Consider the following 23456-nt stretch of genomic DNA (forward strand, 5'->3'; position numbering starts at 1 on the left):
ACAGGAAAAAAGTATTTAATACTTTAACAAAATGCAAAATAAAAGTACCCAAGTTACAAAACATAAATTCCTTTGGTTCAGTAATCACGCCACTATTTTACCTTCCAATGGCTACAAACACCCCCTCAAAGTGAAGTCAGTTTCCCTCATATGAAGACATCATGCCAAAACCATCACATACCCCACTGTTCAGTGAAACTGTTGAAAACTTACAGGGAGCAGAGCTGTGGGGTAGGAAAAGGGGGAACAGGTTGGTCTGAAGAGAAAAGGGAGACTCTACACATGCAGAACAAGTCGGTGGAAGGGAGCTCTTTGCTGGGTCACTATGGTATGAATCATACCCCTGTACATGCTACATGAGGCTGAGTACCTTGGTACAATCACAAATAAACAGACAATTCAGTGACCCTGAGCATTCCCAGGGAAAAAGAAACAAAGAAACAAACAAAAAACCAGAGAAGCAGAGGCAAGAAAGGACAGTGTGGCAACAGGCAGATCACAGAAACCAGGGAACATCAGTTTTGCAGACAGGGAAATGATATCTAGAGGAGTGAGTGTCTGGACAAAAGACATACAGTTGATGGCACTCGGTATGAACTCCATGTTTCCTTCTACTAGGCCCAAGGAGAAAATTAGATGGATAAGAAATCGACAGAGCCAGGGGTCTCATTGTAGTTCTACTGTCTTTTGCGAAGAGTGCCCATGAGGTCTTAAGGCTTTCCCAGGTGTCTCCTGAACTCTCAAGAACCAGGGGTCTTCTGGGTCTCTTCAGGGTCCCTGTGGCTCTGAGTCAGAGGGATCCAAAGAAACTGAGAGTCAGGCCAGCTGATCAGGACAGAAGATAATGGCCTCCAATCTGCTCCCAAACAATCCCGAAACAGTCACAATAAGCTCAGAATAGAAATTTAGCAAACTGGAAATCAGACACCATCACCTAATTGGGGGCAGAAAGAGGAGTCATGGAGGTGAAAATCAACAAAAGGCTAAAAACTGGAAGAAGCTAATAGTAGGTATTGTGTTCAATAAATACTTGAATTAATAAGAGAATAAATGAACACTGGAGACAATGAACGTTTGGTTCCATAAGAAATACTGGTTCTGTTAAAAAGCCTGACTTAGGGCACTTTTGGGGTGCACATTCTTTCTGTGCCACTCTGCTGGAACTGTGTATGTTATCACACCATGACCCTGGCAAATGAAATAGAGGACAGTCAGTGCAGATTTAAGGAGTTAAATTAACTAATAAAATTTGTTTGATTGGTAGAGACTGGGGGGAAAAGGGAGAAAGCCAGCTCAGCTTTCTTTTACTTCTTTCTCCTCCTAGGTTTATGAGAACAGTATACCAGATCCTGGAACAATGAAGACAAAATTGCTGAAACATCTCAAAACATGCATTCAGGGTGGTTCAAGCAACCTCTCTCACTTCCCCCTCCCCTCCCAACAGTCATTTCTTGGACCGGGAGGCAGTGGTAGATTCTGACAGTGAGATCTGACTACATTTCTCAAAGATGACCTCGGCTGAGAATTTCGGCAGCCCCTGATCCAGAGGGCACTCATCCACCAGGCTGTTCATGGGTGTGGGGGGCAGTGCAGGCTCCTCCTCATCTTGACTCAGTCCAGGAATCAGGGAGTTACCTGCCCTGTCCAATTCCTTGTCTACCTGCTCCCTGGACACACCCTCTGTCTCAGGCTGTCCTGAAGGGATGTTCGTGGAGTCAAAATATGCTGACAGGGCTTCCTGGAGCAGAGGCAGAAGTTTCTTTCGAGAGACCTGGGTGTTGCCTTGAAGATAGGCTTGGAGGTTAGGGTGGATGCTTGGGGCAGGGGTCAGCTTCAGGGACGGAGAGTGGGAGCGTTCCAGGACTCCACAGACCTAAAAAGGAGACAAGATGGGGAGGTGGTATATAAGGTGGTGAAGCAAAAAGCTGACTTCTAAGAGACTTCTCTTCTCTTATAGAGGAGAAAAAATATATATTTTTAATTAAGTCATCTAGCGTTGTTTTATTGCCTGCAACAAAGGCACATCAGCTAATACACACAGTATTTTAGAAACAGAAGAAACATTTGAGATGATATATTTCATTTTATTCATAAGTAAATCAAAGCCCAGAGAGATTAAGTGCCTTGAATGTAGATGATGGTAGAGTCTGAACCAGAACGTGGGACTCCCACCTCCTCGAATATTGTTATTTCCAAGGGTATTCCTGTGCTCAAAAACTTGAACTCTATCCGTAGCTGAGATGGGACAAGCATCTACTATATTGAGGTCAGGAGAAGAATACAGGCAGAAAGAATAAATAGATCAAGTTGGGGTGGGAAGTATGCCAGGCATTGTGCCACGTCTGGTCATTTTCAAATATTAATTTCCTCATTTAATCCTCACAACTACCCTACAGGTTGGCATTACTATTACCCTCATTTACAGGTAGGGAAACTGAGGCTTAGATTAGGTAACTTGCCAAAGGTCAAGTTTTTTTTGTTTCTGTTTCTTTTTTGAATTTTATTTATTTTTTATACAGCAGGTTCTTATTAATTATCTATTTTATACATATTAGTGTATATATGTCAATCCCAATCTCCCAATTCATCCCACCACCACCCCGCCCCTGCTGTCCCCCCTTGGTGTCCATATGTTTGTTCTCTACATCTGTGTCTCTATTTCTGCCTTGCAAACCAGTTCATCTGTACCACTTTTCTAGATTCCACATTTATGTGTTAACATACGATATTTGTTTTTCTCTTTCTGACTTACTTCACTCTGTATGACAGTCTCTAGGTCCATCCACGTCTCTACAAATGACCCAGTTTTGTTCCTTTTTATGGCTGAGTAATATTCCATTGTATATATGTATCACATCTTCTGTATCCATTCATCTGTTGATGGACATTTAGGTTGCTTCCATGTCCTGGCTATTGTAAATAGTGCTGCAATAAACATTGGGGTGCATGTGTCTTTTTGAATTATGGTTTTCCCTGGGTATATGCCCAGTAGTGGGATTGCTGGGTCATATGGTAATTCTATTTTTAGTTTTTTAAGGAACCTCCATACTGTTCTCCATAGTGGCTGTATCAATTTACATTCCTACCAACAGTGTAGGAGGGTTACCTTTTCTCCACACTCTCTCCAGCATTTGTTGTTTGTAGATTTTCTGATGATGCCCATTCTAACTGGTGTGAGGTGATACCTCATTGTAGTTTTGATCTGCATTTCTCTAACAATTAATGATGTCGAGCAGCTTTTCATGTGCCTCTTGGCCATCTGTATGTCTTCTTTGGAGAAATATCTATTTAGGTCTTCTGCCCATTTTTGGATTGGGTTGTTTTTTTAATATTGAGCTGCATGAGCTGTTTATATATTTTGGAGATTAACCCTTTGTCCATTGATTAGTTTGCAAATATTTTCTCCCATTCTGAGGGTTGTCTTTTCATCTTGTTTATAGTTTCCTTTGCTGTGCAAAAGCTTTTAAGTTTCATTAGGTCCTATTTCTTTTTGCTTTTATTTCCATTACTCTAGGAGGTGGGTCAAAAAAGATCTTGCTGTGATTTATGTGTAAGAGTGTTTTTCCTATGTTTTCCTCTAAGAGTTTTATAGTGTCCAGTCTTACATTCAGGTCTTTAATACATTTGGAGTCTATTTTTGTGTATGGTGCTAGGAAGTGTTCTAATTTCATTGTTTTACATGTAGCTGTCCAGTTTTCCCAGCACCACTTATTGAAGACACTGTCCTTTCTCCATTGTATATCTGTGCCCCCTTTGTCATAGATTAGTTGACCACAGGTGCTCAGGTTTATCTCTGGGATTTCTATCCTGTTCCATTGATCTATATTTGTTTTTGTGCCAGTACCATATTGTCTTAATTACTGTAGCTTTGTAGTATAGTCTGAAGGCAGGGAGTCTGATTCCTCCAGCTCCGCTTTTTTTCCTCAAGATTGCTTTGGCTATTTGGGGTCTTTTGGGTCTCCTTACAAGTTTTAAGGTTTTTTGCTCTAGTTCTGTAAAAAATGTCATTGGTAATTTGATAGGGATTGCATTGAACCTGTATATTGCTTTGGGTAGAACAGTCATTTTCACAATATTGATTCTTCCAATCCAAGAACATGGTATATCTCTCCATCTGTTTGTGTCATTGTTGAGTTCTTTCATCAGTGTCTTATAGTTTTCTGAGTACAGGTCTTTTCCCTCCTCAGGTAGGTTTATTCCTAGGTATTTTATTCTTTTTGTTGCAATGGTGAATGGGATTGTTTCCTTAATTTCTCTTTCTGATCTTTCATTGTTAATGTATAGGAATGCAAGAGATTTCTGTGCATTAATTTTGTATCCTGCAACTTTACCAAATTCATTGATTAGCTCTAGTAGTTTTCTGGTGGCATCTTTAGGATTTTCTACGTATAGTATCATGTCATCTGTAAACAGTGACAGTTTTACTTCTTCTTTTCTGATTTATATTCCTTTTATTTCATTTTCTTCTCTGATTGCCATGGCTAGGACTTCCAAAACTATGTTGAATAATAGTGGCAAGAGTGGACGTCCTTGTCTTGTTCCTGATCTTAGAGGAAATGCTTCCAGTTTTTCACCACTGAGAATGATGTTTGCCATATATGGCCTTTATTATGTTGAGGTAGGTTCCCTCTATGCCCACTTTCTGGAGAGTTTATTTATCATAAATGGGTGTTGAATTTTGTCAAAAACTTCTTCTGGGGCCTCCCTGGTGGCGCAGTGGTTGAGAGTCCGCCTGCCGATGCAGGGGATACGGGTTCGTGCCCTGGTCTGGGAGGATCCCATATGCCGCGGAGCGGCTGGGCCCGTGAGCCGTGGCCGCTGGGCCTGCGCGTCCGGGGCCTGTGCTCCGCAACGGGAGAGGCCACGGCAGTGGGAGGCCCGCATACCACAAAAAGAAAAAAAAAAAAAAAAAAAAAAAAAAAAAAAAAAAACTTCTTCTGCATCTATTGAGATGATCGTATAGTTTTTATTCTTCAATTTGTTAATATGGTGTATCACATTGATTGATTTGCATATACTGAAGAATCCTTGCATCCCTGGGATAAATCCCACTTGATCATGGTGTATGAGCTTTTTGATGTGTTGTTGGATTCTGTTTGCTAGTATTTTGTTGAGGATTTTTGCATCTATATTCATCAGTGATATTGGTCTATAATTTTCTTTTCTTGTAGTATCTTTGTCTGGTTTTTGTTTTTTTGTTTTTGGGTTTTTTTTGGTACGCAGGCCTCTTACTGTTGTGGCCTCTCCTGTTGTGGAGCACAGGCTCCGGACGCGCAGGCTCAGCAGCCATGGCTCACAGGCTTAGCTGCTCTGCGGCATGTGGGATCTTCCCGGACCGGGGCACGAACCCGCGTCCCCTGCATCGGCAGGTGGACTCTGAACCACTGCGCCACCAGGGAAGCCCCTTTGTCTGGTTTTGGTATCAGGGTGACAGTGGCCTCACAGAGTGAGTTTGGGAGTGTTCCTTCCTCTGCAATTTTTGGGAAGAGTTTGAGAAGGATGGGTGTTAGTTCTTCTCTAAATGTTTGATAGAATTCACCTGTGAAGTCATCTGGTCCTGGACTTTCGTTTGTTGGAAGATTTTTAATCACAGTTTCAATTTCATTACTTGTGATTGGTCTGTTCATATTTTCTATTTCTTCCTGGTTCAGTCTAGGAAGGTTATACCTTTCTAAGATTTTGTCCATTTCTTCCAGGTTGTCCATTTTATTGGCGCAGAGTTGCTTGTAGTAGTCTCTTACGATGCATTGTATTTCTGCAATGTCCGCTGTAACCTCTCCTTTTTCATTTCTAATTGTATTTTATTTTTTTAAATTTATTTATTTTATTTATTTATTTTTGGCTGCGTTGGGTCTTCATTGTTGCATGTGGGCTTTCTCTAGTTGCGGCAAGTGGGGCTACTCCTTGTTGTGGTGCACGGGCTTCTCATTGTGGTGGCTTCTCTTGTTGCAGAGCACAGGCTCTAGGCGTGTGGGCTTCAGTAGTTGTGGCACGTGGGTTCAGTAATTGTGGCTCGTGGCCTCTAGAGCACAGGCTCAGCAGTTGTGGTGCACGGGTTTAGTTGCTCTGTGGCATGTGGGATCTTCCCAGAGCAGGGATCAAACCCTGCACTGGCAGATGGATTCTTTTTTTATTTTTTATTTATTTATTTTTTCTTATTAGTCATCCATTTTATACACATCAGTGTATACATGTCAATCCCAATCTCCCAATTCACCACACCACAATCCCAACCCCCCCCCCACTGCTTTCCCCGCTTGGTGTCCACACGTTTTTTCTCTACTTCTATGTCTCAATTTCTGCTCTGCAAACCAGTTCATCTGTACCATTTTCTAGGTTCCACATATATGCGTTAATATACGATATTTGTTTTTCTCTTTCTGACTTACTTCACTCTGTGTGACAGTCTCCAGATGCATCTACGTCTCTACAAATGACCCAATTTCATTCCTTGTTATGGCTGAGCAATATTCCATTGTATATATGTACCACATCTTCTTTATCCATTCGTCTGTCGATGGGCATTTATGGCAGGTGGATTCTTAAACACTGCTCCACCAGGGAAGTCCCTCATTTCTAATTTTATTGATTTGAGTCCTCTCCCTCTTTTTCTTGATGAGTCTGGCCAAAGGTTTATCAATTTTGTTTCTCAAAGAACCAGCTTTTAGTTTTATTGATCTTTGCTATTGTTTTCTTTGTTTCTATTTCATTTATTTCTGCTCTGATCTTTTTCTTTCCTTCTGTTAACTTTGGGTTTTGCTTGTTCATCTTTCTCTAGCTCCTTTATATGTAAGGTTAGATCATTTACTTGAGATTTTTCTTGTTTCTTGAGGTAGGATTGTATTGCTATAAACTTCCCTCTTAGAACTGCTTTTGCTGCATCCCACAGGTTTTGCATTGTCGTGTTTTCATTGTCATTTGTCTCTAGGTATTTTTTGATTTCCTCGTTGATTTCTTCAGTGATCTCTTGGTTATTTAGTAACATGTTGTTAAGCCTCCATGTGTTTGTGTTTTTTACATTTTTTTCCCTGTAACTTATTTCTAATGTCATAGTGTTGTGGTCGGAAAAGATGCTTGATATGATTTCAATTCTCTTAAATTTACCGAGGCTTGATTTGTAACCCAGGGTGTGATCTATCCTGGAGAATGTTCTGTGCGCACTTGAGAAGAAAGTGTAATCTGCTGTTTTTGGATGGAATGTCCTATAAATATCAATTAAATCTATCTGGTCTATTGTGTCATTTAAAGCTGTGTTTCCTTATTAATTTTCTGTCTGGATGATCTGTCCATTGGTGTAAGGGAGGTGTTAAAGTCGCCCACTATCATTGTGTTACTGTAGATATTCTCTTTTATAGGTGTTAGCATTTGCCTTATGTATTTCGGTGCTCCTATGTCGGGTGCATATATATTTATAATTGTTATATCTTCATCTTAGATTGATCCCTTGATCATTATGTAGTGTCCTTCCTTGTCTCTTGTAACAGTCTTTATTTTAAAGTTTATTTTATCTGATATGAATATTGCTACTCCAGCTTTCCTTTGATTTCCATTTGCATGGAATATCTTTTTCCATCCCCTCACTTTCAGTCTGTATGTGTCCCTAGGTCTGAAATGGGTCTCTTGTAGACAGCATATATATGGGTCTTGTTTTTGTATCAGTTCAGCGAGCCTGTGTCTTTTTGTTGGAGCATTTAAACCATTCACATTTAAGGTAATTATCTATATGTATGTTCCTATTACCATTTTCTTAATTGTTTTGGGTTTGTTTCTGTAGGTCCTTTTCTTCTCTTGTTTCCCACTTAGAGAAATTCCTTTAGCATTTGTTGTAGAGATGATTTGGTGGTGCTGAATTCTCTTAGCTTTTGCTTGTCTGTAAAGCTTTTGATTTCTCCATCGAATCTGAATGAGATCCTTGCCGGATAGAGTAACCGTGGTTGTAGGTTCTTCCCTTTCATCATTTTAAATACATCGTGCCACTCCCTTGTGGCTTGTGGAGTTTCTGCTGAGAAATCAGCTATTAAGCTTACGGGAGTTCCCTTGTATGTTATTTGTCATTTTTCCCTTGTTGTGTTTAATAGTTTTTCTTTGTCTTTAATTCTAGTCAGTTTGATTACTATGTGTCGCCAAAGGTCAAGTTTGAATGAAACAAAGCTGATACTTGAACTCAGGTCTGTCATCAGAGCTGGTGTTCTAAATTACTATATATTACTATTTCTAACAAAGGAGGAAGAGAGGAAATGGTAGGGCAGACCATGAAAAGAGGACTACCATTTTCCAGCACAGAGGCAGCCTGGGCAATGGTAGAGTTATCAGATACCTACAGAGTTCCAGAGGGACCATGGCAGGGAGAAGGAGGGGAGATTTAGGAAGGTGGGGAGAGGTACTTCGTACGGTCAAAGCACCCTTTCCTTCATGACATGATTAGTAAGAGAGCATTGTGCCCAGCAATAAACCTTACATATGATATTATGTTTAATGATTACATCACACTAATTAGTAGGTGGTAATATGACATTTACAGAATCAGAAGTCAACTGACTTGCCTTTGGTCAAAGAGCAAGTAAGTGGCAAATCTGGGACAGAAAAGCCTATCTATCTGCCTTTAAAGGCTGTAGTTCTTTCCACAATGCCAAACTACTTTCCACTGAATGAAATTACATTTGCTTCCTGGAGGAGAAGATAAAGACAGAGAGGTGGGAAGGGGCAGACATACCTTTCATGCACAAAAAAGATTATCCAGCTGTATTCAGACCAATCTTCAGCAGTCCTCACTGCTAAGAAATCCGAAGAATCCCTGGACTGCCTTAAGTCCACTTTTAAATTCTTCCCTGGGCTTATCAGTAACCAACAGAGGAAAAGAAAGGGGAGGAGGTGGGAAAGGTGGCTAAATGGAAGATCAGGGAAAAAAACCAAACCTGCTCCTAGACCACTTCTCTACAGAGTTAGCACAAACTGGTTAAGTAGTAGAAAAGGTTTCTCGTCTGTTTCCAATTTTCAAGGCAATAAGGTAAAAAGAAAGGAATTGATTTTCAGGGGTGAGGAATTAATGATTAAACCAAGAATCAAGTATTAACTCCAGATTTATAACACGTCCTTTTAACCTGATTTCAATTCCTTCTAAGTAGGAATTGTGTCTCTAACTCTCTTTGGAATCTCCCTTTCTCAACAAGAGTATGATTAAGGATATTCACACATAGAGAGAATGGAAAAAAGCGGGTAGTGGCGATTCTGGAAACAGATCAAGGACCTCTGGATAAATACAAGAACGAAGGAGAGGTCTTTACAGCACAGGACAGTGCATACAGGCAGAACTCTGTAGGGTCCTCAGGCTGGAGAAGGGACAGGGACTCACCGTCACTCGGAGTGCTGCGTGGGGACAGAAAACTGCCAACTGCCGCACTGGCTCATTGTAAGTGTTGAAAAAGATAGTCATGGCGACAAGGGCATCGTAGCTGTGAGCCTGGCAGAAGGCATGGAGATCTGCAATGAGGCCAGACCTCTGCAGAAAGGCCTAAAACAGAAGAAATGGACAGGGATGAGGGCTGCCGCTGGAACCTCATTATCACCCTCAACAGAAGATGCTTATGAAGGGTTTCTTTGCATGTTAACCTGGGACTTGTACTCCATAAAAAAGGTATCTAATGTTTACTCTGTGCTATTTATGTGCTGGAAGGCAATATATAGAATGAGGAGAATGAGCCTTTCTATGAGGCCATTCTATGAGCCTCACAGAATGAGGCTTTGGGTTCAGACAGAATTGGTTTGAAAATCAGCTCTGTCACCTATCAGCTATATGATCAAGGATCCCTGGACTTAAGTTTCCTCATCTGTAAAATGAGGATAAATCATTTACCAAACTTGATTATTTTAAGAATTAAAAAATGATAATGTAAGTAATGTGCCTGGTATGTCCAAGGCTATCCTGCTCTTGCAATCAATCAAGCAAGGTCTTTGCCTTGAGGGTATTTTTATTCTAAAACAGGACAATGGCGCATACAAATAAGTACAGACACATGACAACTGCATCCTTGGCTCTTCATTCTTTGTCTACCTAGCTATATTCTTCTCCAAAATCTCACACAGTATTTCCTCCAATGAATAATACCACCAACTGCTTTAGATCAGGGCTTTTCTTTATCCTTAGCATTTCTAATGAGTCAATTTGTACTATGATTATGGTACTCGGCAAGCCTTTTGTGTTCTTATGTCTGGTTACCAAACTAGGTTATAAGTAGCAAGGGAAGAGGCCATGTTATTCTGTTTCAGTTAATTATTTAGTAAAAATTTTTACATGTTATTTAGGAGAAAGCTGTGCAGTCTATGAGAGTACGTGTTCAGATCAGTTGAATGATTTAAACCGATAAGATATGGAACCAGGTATTAAAATACCACTATCAGAGTTATATTCATCCACCCATTCGACAAAATTCACTGAGCATCCACTATGTGCCAGGCATTGTCAGAGGTGCTGGAGATACAGCAGAAACAAAAGAAATAGGGTCTCTGCTCTGGTGGAGCTGATAAACTAGCAGAGGAATATAGACAATAAACAAGGAAACCATGAAACATGATTATTTCAGTGTGCTAAGTGCTATGAAGAAAACAAAATGGGAATTCCCTGGCAGTCCAGTGGTTAGGACTCCGTACTTCCACTGCAGGGGGCCCAGGTTCAATCCCTGGTCAGGGAACTAAGATTCCACAAGCTGCATGTACAAAAAAAAAAAGTAATATTTAGAGATTTTTGAGCATGGAGTATATTACTTTTGTTAGGGTGGTCAGGAAAAACCTCTTAAAAGAGAAGACACCTGAGCTAAGTCCTGAATGAAAAGAAGGAGCCAGCTCTGCAAAAGGAGTGCAAAGGCTCTGAGTTGAGAGCTAAGAGTGAACTTAATGGTTCTGAAAAACAGAAAGAAAACTGGGGTGGCTACTGTACTGTGAGTGTAGGAATGGGGCTGGAATGAAGAAGTCAGAGAAAAGGACAAAGGCCTGATAAAGGAGGGCCCTATAAACCACTGTAAGGCCTTTAGATTTTATTAGAAGTACAATGAAAAGGCAGTAAAGGGAGGGGGCCAATAGGATCTGACATATCTTTTTTTTTTTTATCTCAGTTCCCTGACCAGGGACTGAACCCAGGCCACAGCAGTGAAAGCACTGAGTCCTAACCACTAGACCACCAGGTTACTCCCCTGGATCTGACATCACTCTGGCTGCTGTGGGGAGAACAGTTTGCAGGGGTCAAAAGTGGAGGCAGGGAAACCAGCATGGGGGCCATTACAGTAGTGCAGTGAGAGACGATGGACTGTGGAGTAGAGATGGAGAAAAGGAGGGGTAAGATACATTTTGGAGGTGAGCCAGGAGTGAGGGGCAAGGTTACATACAAAACTAAAGGTTTTCTCTCTCCACCCATACCTACATCTTGCTCTTACCTCCAAATCCATATATATTGCACTAATGGCCACCTTGGTGCCTTGTCTGGAGATGGTCTTCTGGTCCTTTCTCAGCATCTGCTCTGTGGTCAGTCCTAGAAAGAGGACGTGAGACTAAGGGTGAAACAAGAGAACCAAGAGAACCCAGGGTCCCAAGACCAGGAAGATGAGGACACCAAGACAGGTCAAGGAAGAGGAAAAACACAGCCTCTCTTTGGGGCAATGAACAGGGCTAGTAACTCAGGATGTAATTATATAATAGGAATTTATTTATTCATTTAAAATAATATTTATTTATTTATTTTGGCTGCACCGGGTCTTAGTTGTGGCATGCAGGATCTTCATTGTGGCATGCATGTGGGATCTAGTTCCCCGACCAGGGATCGAACCCGGGCCTCCTGCATTGGGAGCGCGGAGTCTTACCCACTGAACCACCGGGGAAGTCCCAATAGAAATTTACTCTAAATAAAAAATTACTTTCGATTACTGGGTCACAATAGGTACCTTTAGAGCAAGGGACTCTGGGGAGAAGGGTAAATGGAAGGAGAGGCTTTTACTCCTGATTTTCCCCATTCTGTGTTGTTTTACTTTTCTGAAAGTATAAGTGGGACCTCTCTCTTTTTTTTTAACGTCAACAGGCTGTAGCTGGGTAACAAATCATAGAAGTTTTTTTGTTCTCTTCGTTCGTCCTTTGTATATTCACCCTAAATGTTTCTTCTGCTTCCCTAACCATTTATCTAGATCTCACTCTGATAATTCAGTAGAGTTGGCCCTCTGTACCCACGGGCTTCACATTCGCGGATAAGGAGGGCCAACTGTATTCATTATACTATGCCATTTTACGTAAGGGACTTGAGTATCCGAGGATTTTGGTATCTGTGGGAGATCCTGGAACCAATTCCCTGCAGATACCAAGGGACGACTGTATTCCCTCAGCATACTTTATTTATATGTCTATATTCTCTAATTAGACTAGAAATCTCTGAGACTCTTAATATATTCCTTCTCATCCACCCAATAGCCAGGATAGAACAATCCAGTTGTTGATCAGACTCACACACTACCTAGCTTCTTTCTGCTATAAAGCTTAAATCATTATGCACGCTCTGAAATTGTTTTGACGGTATTCAAGAACATACGAACAAGGCTTCTGTCCACCAGTTTAACACTTCATACCTGATATATCAAACTTTGCCTTTTGCAGAGAATCAAAGATATCATTTCTGTTGGGCAGATCTGGGAAGAGGGCCTCTAGTTTCTCCACATATTGGTTGTCCTTTAGGGTTGCCTTTCCAATTTTAAGGTCCATGTTCACACAGTCCAGGATGATTGCTCCTGTGGAGAAGGAGGATGGCAGAACTCAAATCCTGTGGCCCTCCATTCCTGACAACTAGAACACACATAACCCTCAAACCAAATGGACACAATACCAAAGGAGACTGTATGGCAACTCACTGAAGACAAAACAAACTGGGACAATGTCCTGAGTAAGACATCCCAAATCCAAACTAAAATGTAGTCAGGGAAATGGGGAAAAGGTAGAAAGGAAGTGTAAATATCTCAATTCTTGGAGATTTTGAAACCTAGTCAGAGAGAGATGACCTCTCTTCCACAGGCCAAATTCCAGTTGGAAGAGATAGTCTAATCCAATTCTCTCTCTCTTTCTCTCTCTCTCTCTTTTTTTTTTTACAAATGGAGAAAATAAGAACAAAAAAGGTTAAGAGATTTGCTCAAGGTCATATAACTACTTCCTGGGCAGAAATGGTATTAGAATTCATTTCCTGCTTCTTTGGCTAGTCCTCTTTCCATTATACAATGCTACCAATAGGCAGCTTCTAGGTCTGTTCTGTGCTTCCTTTCTGCTTTCTCCAACAAAGTATTCCACAGGCCTTCAAAGGACAAAGTATCCCACAGCCTTTTTAATGCCTAATTGCCCCCTGAAAGAATCCCCTCCTTCATATCTACTAAATGGCTTTGAGAGGGTGTGGTCAGGCTGGAAGAGTATAGACTTCTCCACTTTCCCTTCTCTGGCATGGGAATAAAGGAACTAATCAGGTCCCAACCCCCAAGCCACCCTCACCATGAAGAAGGGCTGCAGTTTGCCTGTCCAAGATCTCTGGTGCCCCCTGAAGGATTCTCTCAGCCACAAGGGTAGCGCAGGACCCCACCAGCTCAACTGAAACATGGCAGGGAGGGCAGTGTTTCTGATCGATGGGCCGATGGTCTAGCACCTCTGCTACTGCCTCCTCTAGGGCTGCGTCACTTCTGTGTGGGAAACGGGGGAGGTGTGGGGGAAAAGAGAAAGAAAGATAGGTAGGGGCACTCCAGCTGTACCTCACTCATGAAGAAAACAGACATCACAGGCAGACACTTAGACCTCTGATCACTCCTACTGCTGCCTCACTCCTCTCAGTCCTTCTCTTAAATATCATAACTGAAGCCATCTTTAAACATCGTATAGGTGAATTTGACGAAGTATCTGCTACCAGTATCTCACCCACATATTTGATATCCTTTAGGGTTGTCTTTCCAGTTGACACCTGGACACCCAACAGCTAAATCTCTCCTGTTCCCTCAATTCACTTAATATCCAAATTTCATGCAGGTCACCTGTGGCTTCTGGCTCAATTCCCATCCATTCCCTCCTTTCCAACCCTCTGCTACTGCCTTATTCTTGGCCCTCAATCTCTCTCATCTGAACTACTCCAATAGTTCCTTAACCAAACACCTGCTTCCAGTGCCCTCCGAAACTGTCCTCCATAGGACTATGTGAAAGAGCATTTGAAAAATGCAAATTTGGTTCTGCTAGGATCTGGAATAAACAGAATTAACAATAGTTCCCCACTGCTCAAAATAAAGTCTAATCTCCTTGGCAAGGCCTACAAGATCTCCATGATCTGGCCCCTGCCTACCTCTCTAGTCTTATCTTTTTTATGTCCTACTCCTCCCTCATATTTTACGTTCCAGTTATGCAAAACAAATCTCAGTTCTCCCAACTCACCACGCTATTTCATACCTGCCTACGTTTTGCTTTTCCTAACTACCTCAACTCCTCATTCACCAAGCAAATACCTAGTCTTTCAAGACTGAGATCAAGGATCAACTCCATTAGGAAACCTTTCCTGACACTCCCCTCTACTCCCCTCTTGCATATTTAACCACTCCATCCTTCATGTAACTACTGTCCCCTAGAGTGACGGTCACCACTTACCTCTAACACCCATTACAATGACCTGTTTACCTAGTTCCCTCCTCTGACTGACAATTTCTTGAGAACTGAGAGTCTACCTCACCTTCATCCTCTAAATAGAAGTTTATTAATGAGCGAGTGGATAGGTGGATTAGTACCCTTAGGCTGTCCTCTGTCATTGTCCTGCTATAACCAGTGTGCTTAAGGAAAAAATATTCATATTACTATTAGCAGGAGCCAGACACACTTGGGAAGGTCTTGGACTCGTATTGCTTTGTTGGCAGTTTTTTTCCAGTCCTAAATTAGGGATGGGATTATTATAGGTGTGTACGTTTGTTAAATAGCATTAAAGAGATATTGCTTTATGGAGGAAATGATGTTGCTAACTTTTTAAAAGTTAAAAATGCAGTTGTAACCATTATTCAAAGGTTTCTATTGTAATAAATCTGCCATGAAATCTTAAAACAATGATACCAAAGGTAGATTTACAATATTTCTGAGTTATCCTTTAGTTTGAACTCTCCATGTTTCTATTTATTACTTGTATAACTAGAGAACTGACAATATTTTTTATTGTCTTTCTGTATCTGATATCACCCATCAACTATGCTTAGCCTGTGAGATCCTGTGAGAAAACATTCTTTCTTCTACTCTTTAAAAACCTTACTTATCACAGCCCATGGCACATGGTACGTATCAGCTTAACTTTCTTCCACTTACTTGGGTAAGACATGATGGTCAACAAGGATGAGGGTGAGCTGGCCAGCCTGCTGCAATGCATGGAGGTCAATCTCATCCCGGAAAATCAAGAGGGACTCTGGAATGTGAGTCTTCTGAAGGAAGAAGACATTGTCACCTCGTAGAGGTAGCTCAGAACGTTTTATATTTAAAACTGGCACAAAGACTTCTTCAGCCTCAGTTGTCTAGAGAGGAAAGTGAAAAGAAGGTATGGCTATGTTCTGTAATAGGACAGGAAAAGTCACAAGACTATTGGGACCAAGGGAGACAAGATCTTGGGTAAGTCACTGCCTTCCTCAAAGCCGCAGTTACCCAGTCTTATCAAAATAAAAGGATGACCCTTCCCCTCTCTCCTTCTTGGCAATAGCATTAAGGTCAACAAGACAACTCATGGAAAAGACCTACTTCTAGATGCTGGAGAGAAGGCAATATCAGTCCTCCAGAGCTGACATGGGCATGAGGAACATACACAGACCACTGATACCCATAAGGAATTCAATAGTTAACTGTTTGAATATTGCTTTATAGTTTACAAATTCTTCAAAATACATTTGTTCATTTGATCCTCACAGCAACACTGCAAAATATTATCATTTCAGATTTTATAGCTGGTGACAGGAGACTCGGCAAAGTTAAGGGATCTGACTTACCCAAGGCTAAATGCTGTTAAGTAGCAGAGCTGGGTCTTGAATCCAAACCTTTTCATTTTAAGGCACTCTGTTCCTAGGTACTCACCTTTGCCAGATAAAAAGCCAGGGCAAGAGCTGACACCATGGAGTCCAAGTCACAGGCTTCATTTCCCAGAACAACATGTATGGGTCGGGACTCCTAGAGAGGCAGGAGAGTGGGAAATTAACAAAAGCATCTCTATCCATTTCCAGTTACCTTATACTCATGTAGGGCTGCACACACATCCTCTCACTGATCTTCAGAGGAGGTAGGTCATATAGTCTTATGGGTCCTCAGTTCATGGATAAGGATATTAGCTAAGAGGGCATAAGTGTTTTAGCTAAGCTTTAAGCATTCCACACATATCTAGTTAGTGGAAAAGTGCTCCTTCCTCTCTACTACACTGTCTCCTTGAATGTTAACTTTCAGAAGAACAGCAGTAAATCATTCTCTGATTCTTATGCTTCTCTGGGCACTTGAGGAGAAGTCAAAAGTAAAGCATCTGGGGCTTCCCTGGTGGCGCAGTGGTTGAGAGTCCGCCTGCCGATGCAGGGGATGCGGGTTCGTGCCCCGGTCCGGGAAGATCCCACATGCCGCGGAGCAGCTGGGCCCGTGGGCTGTGGCCGCTGAGCCTGCGCGTCCGGAGCCTGTGCTCCACAACGGGAGAGGCCACAACAGTGAGAGGCCCGCATACCGCAAAAAAAAAAAAAAAAAAAAAAATCTCCAGACTTTGCCAAATATTCCCTGTGGGGCCAAATCACCCCCAGTTGAGAACTACTGGGTTACAGAAGGGTGAAACTCCACTCTGGCTTCTTCAATCAGGGAAGATTTGCTAGACAGAAGAGTTTAGAAAAGTGGGAAAGGTGTTCAGAGGAATAAAACATAACAAGGAACAGTTTATCAAGTAATGTAACTTAAGGAAAAAAGAGAATCTAGAAGAAACTAGAATCATCTTCCTTGTATTGGCTGTTACCCACTCCCCTCACTTGCCCAGAAAGCCAAAGCCAGAAAGGGACAATTTTAGAAGACTTCTGATGGCATAAATTGTCCTATCTCGTAACTAGAAAGGTTTTTATTTTTAAACCACCCTCTTCTCCATCTCCTACTCCCATCCCTAGAGAGAAGGACAAAAGGCTGAGATTATCTGTCAAAGCTTTGGGCAAAGGGCCTCTGGGGAAAGTCTGCCCTTAGGTTCTCCCCTGTGCCCATTTCTCTAAGCCTATTTCAAGAGGGTGGCAGCCAAAACCCAGTCATACTGAACAGCATGGGAGTGGGAAGATTCTTTTCAATATTAAACTCTTTGCCAACACAATATGAGAATTCTGTACCCAAGACCCAAGGACTATATTAACTCCTCTGACTTGTAATTCGTCCTCCTGATACCAGAGAAGGCCCCTCTGTTTCCTGGATACCAAGAACTGCCCAGATGGCTGTGGACCAAAGAGGCAACAAAGCACTTGAGATAAGTGGCTGCTGAGATAACTTGATCACTGAAGCAGTAAGGGAGGGCACCATGTTCTCTAGAGAGGGAACTATACAAACATGAGAGGCCATATGGCCCTGACTCTGGAGGATAAAGGGAAGAGGAACAGAGAAAAGGCAGAGCAAGGGGGAGAGGCCTATTGCTGGGCTTGAAGAGGCCTTCGGAGAATCTTTCCAAAACTCATGTTAGTGCTGTTTCATTCCAAGTGGCAGCCCAATCAGGATCAGTCAGATCCCCAGCACCAAGAGAAGATTAAGCAGAAAAGCAGAAAGTAGGGACCAAATGCAACTTCATGGCTCTGAGGGGAGGAGAAATGACCCCCAGAGGAAGGTGAATGACTAACCCCTTGTGCTCAGTCAAGCTCAGACGGCAAACAAAAGGAACGAACACAAAAGGAATACTCTGGGACTTTCAGCAAATCTTGGAACAGGAACAACCGAGGGAGGTGGTGGCATTCCTTTCCCCTGTCAGCACCCACCACTACCCCACCCTCACTGGTCCATTCGCCACCCACAATACATGATGTGCACATTCCCAGCGCTGTCCTTTGCACTATTTGTTCTTCTCTGTTTGAAATCAGCAGAACTGCCATTTGAAAAGACCACAGACTGGAGCTGAATCTCAGCTCTGCTTCTTGTTGTGAGACTTTGGCCTGCCTAAGCCTCTTTTTCCTCATATAAAAATAAGGATACTACTGTAACCAATTTCATGAAGTTGTTATGAGGATTAAATGAGATCGCACACAAGAGCCTACTCTGTAGTAGTACAGATGAGCTCCCTTCCGTCTTCTCCTTTCTCTAGCCCTTGCTGTCCAGTCAAGCCCAACCGCAAGCCCCTTCTCTCTGTGAAGCCTTCCCTGCACCCGGGCCACAGCAGTCCCTTCTGCTGCACTTCCAGCTTCTGGCACTTGGGATTCTCATACAGAACTTAACTACTACCTTAAGGAGCTCACTATCTTTTCATGGGCATGTATCACAAATCCTTAACGTAGCATACAAGTTAGGTGACTATATGCTTTGTTTTTCAAACCAGTACACTTTTGAGAATGAAAAGGGGTGCAATTAATGATTATGTCTCAATAAACTGACTGTCCTGGGCAAGTCGGGTATATGGATGCCTAACTTACAAGGTACCATTCTCCTCTTTGTTTAGGAAAAACATGTTAACTCTTAACCCCCACCCCATCCCCCACTAGCTGAAAGCACAAGCCTCAGTTTTCTGACCATCAGAGGAAGAGTTCAGGGCAAATATAGCTATACTTAGACCATGAGGAAACCTGAGCTGCCAATGGAAGAAATACAATCTGAGAGCCACTAGTAGATATAAACTTTTTTTCTTCTTTTAAAAAACCTGGGCCTTCCCTGGTGGCGCAGTGGTTAAGAAGCCGCCTGCCAATGCAGGGGACATGGGTTCGAGCCCTGGTCCGGCTCGAACAAAGTCCCACATGCTGTGGAGCAACTAAGCCCACGCGCCACAACTACTGAGCCTGCGCTCTAGAGCCTGTGAGCCACAACTACTGAGCTTGCGTGCCACAACTACTGAAGCCGGTGCACCTAGAGCCCGTGCTCTGCAACAAGAGAAGCCACTGCAATGAGAAGCCCGCACAGCACAACGAAGAGTAGCTCCCGCTCACAACTAGAGAAAGCCCGTGCGCAGCAACGAAGACCCAACGCAGCCAAAACAAAACAAAACAAAACAACCCAAAAAACAAAGAAAAACCCACTAGCTGATATGACTGTATCCTGATGTTCTTTGTGGCCGCAACACGGGGGTAGAGGGGATGGGTTTCAGGGCTGGCAAAGTCAACCACTTCCCTTCCAAGGCTGCATATGGTCTGATGCCTACTCTACAAATTAGTTAATGAGGGAGAAATAAAAAAAGGAGACAAGGAGCCAGAGATAGAGAAGCCTTCCCAGCAGGGAAAATGGGACTGACTGATACTGATGCAAGAACTGCAAATTTCTAAGAATAGTCAGCCACTCCTGATTCCTGCCTCATTCCTGAGAAGTGCAGACAACACAGATTATCCAAAGCTTCTGGATGAACACCTAAACTTGAATGCAGCCCCACCCTGAAGCAAAGATTTTTTTTCCCCACTAAAAGTGAAAGATGACTCACCATGAATAGGACATTAAGTTAAACAGGATTTCTTTTAAATGGAACAACCTACTATCATTGTGGCAGAGACTGTAGAAAATTTCTCTGGTATCAAATGCTGAAAATATGGTATCAGCAGGAGAGGTGACTAGGTTATCAGCTGTTTCTGTCTTGTGTAAAAGGCAAGCATTCACAATTTCCTAAAAGTTATATGTGGTTTAATAGCAACATTCAAACTTAATAGTGTCTCTGTCTAAATCATGTCTTTCTTTACACAAGAAACAACAGTGTGGCCTCTGGGGAATTGGATAGGGAGAAGAAAAAGGATCTTTTTCTTTTTCTAATTTCATATCCTTTTTGTATTAACATTTTTCCCTATGTACATTTACTACTTCTATAATTAAAAGCAATCTAAATTGTTGGTGTCCACCTGTATGTCCTGCCACCAGTTCACCCACTAACATTGCTAGAGTCTAATTTTCTCATTTCTCCTGGCCCTGGCCAGGTTGTGTGATAAGAGCACTAAGATATGTCTTCACCTTCACAAGTTTGGAAAAAGGAAGATATAGATCTTGCTCCTTGGGGGATGAATGCAGACAAAGGTCAGGATATCAGTAATACTGAAAAAATCCAGTATTTTTCAGCTTCATATTCCTGAGGAAGATATACTCTTAACCTGGGGCACTTCTGGAGGGTAGATGCTGTAGTCTAGATGCATGCAATGAAATGCTATCTGGTGAGGTTTCAGGTTCAAGGACTCTACCAAATGGTGGAAAACAGACTGGTCATTTGGGTTATCGGGGGAAACAAAATCCAACTTCTTGGCCCTTGGAATGGTGCCACAAAGACTCTATATTAGTCCTCCAATGAGTTCCCTGTGGTGGAAATCAGAAGTAACCAAAATGAATTGGTCCCAAATTGCCTTATGCATTAAAACAACTTTCCCCAAATTTGTATTTCACAAGGAAAAATTTGGTGTAATTGGTGTTAAAATTGAACTTCACTCCTATTCTTCAGGTGAGGACATTCATTTATGACAGCAGCTGAGTCTGCAGGAGGAATTCGGTGACTTTTAGGATTTGTTAAAGACCAGAATCTTATCGCCCAGGGGAGTTTGTAGAGTTTAAGATATTTAAAAAGGAAACAAAGTCAGCCATCTGTCTAGGTTTCTCCAGGGGTAGTGTAACTTGAAGTGGGGGGGGGGCCAGGTGGCCTCCTGGAGCCTCTCTCTGGCCAGCTTTTTGCTGCTAACTGGGGATAGCGGCTTAAGGCTGCATGACCAGTCAGCAAGGCTGGGAGATTCCAACTGGCTCAGAGAGTACCAAAAATAAGCCACAAAGCATTCAGGAGTCATGCTTATAGTTTTGATGCCAAACACACTTTGTGCTTATCCAGTCCAGGCCGCGGATTTTTATGTAATTTGTGTGTGTTAAGGCCAATGAAGAAAACTGGAGGCAAAGGAATGCAGGTTGTCGTCAACAGACATGCCTGCTGTATTGTGTGTGTTTACCTTAAAAACAGATTTAAAGCAAAACACCACCACTTTTAATTCAGAAGGAATTAGGACCGCCAGACAGAAACCGCCGTTCAGAGGCAACAAAGCCGTGGGCACAGCTTCGCTCGTACCCCCGGGGTTCACCTGGAGGCCAGTGGACCCGGGACGCCTCGTGAGCGGAGAACTGAAAGAGGGGCGGGGAGAGAGGAACAAATACACCTCGCGGCAGGCACAGCTCCGATCCTTTTGACGGAACTGACCCAGAAACAGCGAGCAGCGGCTCAGACGCAGGACCCAGACCCACAATTCCGCCTCTCCGCTCTCGGGCAGACCCCAAAGGCAGGAGCCCCCAGCTCAGGAGTGGGGTGACTGAGCAGCATTCCCACTCTCAAGGTATAGGTTCTCGTTCCTCACTCCTCAGGCTCCAAGACTGATCAGATCCCAAGCCCCCACCCCACAATTCCGCGTTCCCTCCACATAGACCCTCGGGGCTCCCCAGGTCCCACATCTTCGTCCTTCCGGGACGCCAGGATCCATTCCTTACGATCACAGACAGGGGTCCGTTACCTGCAGAGCAACTCGACAACACTGCAGATAGTCCTCCATGGTGAAGCCCAAGGTGTGCCACCGCCCCTCGCCGCGGAGAGGTTAACTGGCGAATGAGCCCCGCCCCGGGCTCAGGGGCTTGAGGCGAGTCGGGAGGTGGGACTCGAACCCGCCACACCGCTACTCGGCCCCGACCCCGGGAGGAAGTGCGTAAGCAAGCGCCCCGGGAGTCCGACGTCGCCCCGCCCCCAGCGGCGGAGGCCGAGTTCTGCGCCCAGGGACTCACGGGAGAAGCGAAGTGGGGGCCGGAGGCGCGAAATGGAGCGTGGTGCAGGGCGTCCTGGGAAGTGTAGTCTTGAAGCGCCGAAATGGCCCCAAGAATTGAGGGGAGGAGAATTTTCTGAGATCACAAGTGTATATGTGTCACATAACCTATCTTTGTGGCATCTGAACTTTCCCTCGAGTCAGGCTAAGTATAGCATCTTTCCATATATTACACCGCCCATCTGGTTGACATCTTAAATTACACTGGGCAAAAACAGCTCTTCATCTCTCGAATTCTCTTCCTTACCAAACTGACCCATTACCACCAATTGCGTGATTATCCGTGTTATAAAAACATTTGAATAGTCTTTGACCTCTCTTCTTTACTTAATACCTACAGTCTCTCGCCAACTCCTGCTGCTTCTTTTCTGTCACCTATTTTTTTTTTTTTTTTTGCAGTACGCGGGCCTCTCACTGTTGTGGCCTCTCCCATTGCGGAGCACAGGCTCCGGACGCGCAGGCTCAGCGGCCATGGCTCACGGGCCTAGCCGCTCGGTGGCATGTGGGATCTTCCCAGACCGGGGCACGAACCCGTGTCCCCTGCATCGGCAGGCGGACTCTCAACCACTGCGCCACCAGGGAAGCCCTGTCACCTATTTTTTTCTACAGTGTCGGCAAACGTCTCATTCTTTTCCTGGACTGTTGTAACCTGGGTTCTTTGCTCCCTGCCTCCCTCATTGTTACAACTGCTCTTTCAGCCTTCGGAGTTGCTTGAAGTTTCATCCTGCTGCAGCCCTGTAAGTAGAGCTTGGGGGGCCCTTCAGAACGTAGAGTAGGGTTCCAACCTCCTTTAATTGCCACCTTCCAGCCCCAGGGTAGTGCAGAGTACTGCAAATAAAGGTATTCTCATCATCAAATGTTCCCCCATTTATTAATCCATCCCTTTATTTCCTACCATCAGCCTCACACCAGCTTTTCCTGCTCCCCAAGCTAGGAATTGAGAGGAGGTGACAGATGAGAAGCTGAGGCCCGTGGTGGGAACAAGGACTAGAGCACAGGCGTATTGGATCTCCTGCTTGCTCAGCTAGTTTTCTCCCTGCTGCACTCTCCCCAGAGCCTGGGGCTTCTTCCACACCTTCTGCACTACCCAGGCACAGCCCAACCGGTTTCATTTCTAGACTAAAAAAATGATTCAGTAAGGACTTGGAAGGGATCGGGATTTTTTCACTTTAAATGAATAAATATGGAAATATCACGCTCTTTGGCCCTGCTTCTTTGGATCCAGGGCAAAGGACTGCCATGCCCGGGGAGATCCAACAAGCTGCTGCTGTCCAGCCCTGCTCCTCCCCACTCGGCAAGGGCCCTTGCTCTTCCCTATTCTCACCAGAGAGGCACAAGTGCTCCGTCCCTTCCAGCGGCAGGCGGAGGGAAGAGAAAGGGTCTGTTGTTTTTCTCTCCTTGTTTCTCTCCCTCACTGCTGATCACCAAGCTGCTGACCAGGTCAGAAAGCCCTAATGGAAATCCTCCAGTGCTGGGCAGGTTCCTCCT

General features: G+C 43.5%; 1 protein-coding gene across 4 annotated transcripts; it reads right to left on the reverse strand.

Moving 5' to 3' along the window:
- Positions 1 to 23383, reverse strand: PRUNE1 (prune exopolyphosphatase 1). 4 transcript variants are annotated; one of them, XM_081255174.1, is made up of 9 exons: positions 23293 to 23383; positions 21666 to 22796; positions 16090 to 16179; positions 15337 to 15539; positions 13507 to 13691; positions 12603 to 12761; positions 11427 to 11521; positions 9353 to 9511; positions 1 to 1873 (listed from the first exon to the last, which is right to left on the reverse strand). In XM_081255174.1, the coding sequence occupies exons 2-9, from the start codon at positions 21702 to 21704 to the stop codon at positions 1445 to 1447; spliced, it is 1359 nt and encodes a 452-aa protein (XP_081111300.1). In that variant the 5' UTR covers positions 21705 to 22796; positions 23293 to 23383; the 3' UTR covers positions 1 to 1444. The 4 variants fall into 4 exon arrangements, with proteins under 4 accessions (XP_081111300.1, XP_081111299.1, XP_081111301.1 ...); XM_081255173.1 differs by having other exon boundaries at positions 16090 to 16182; XM_081255175.1 differs by lacking the exon at positions 21666 to 22796 and having other exon boundaries at positions 16090 to 16182; positions 23293 to 23368.
- Positions 23384 to 23456: the final 73 nt, after the last annotated feature.

This window comes from Mesoplodon bidens, assembly GCF_964165515.1.
Source record: "Mesoplodon bidens genome assembly, chromosome: 2".
Classification (NCBI taxonomy): Eukaryota; Metazoa; Chordata; class Mammalia; order Artiodactyla; family Ziphiidae; genus Mesoplodon; species Mesoplodon bidens.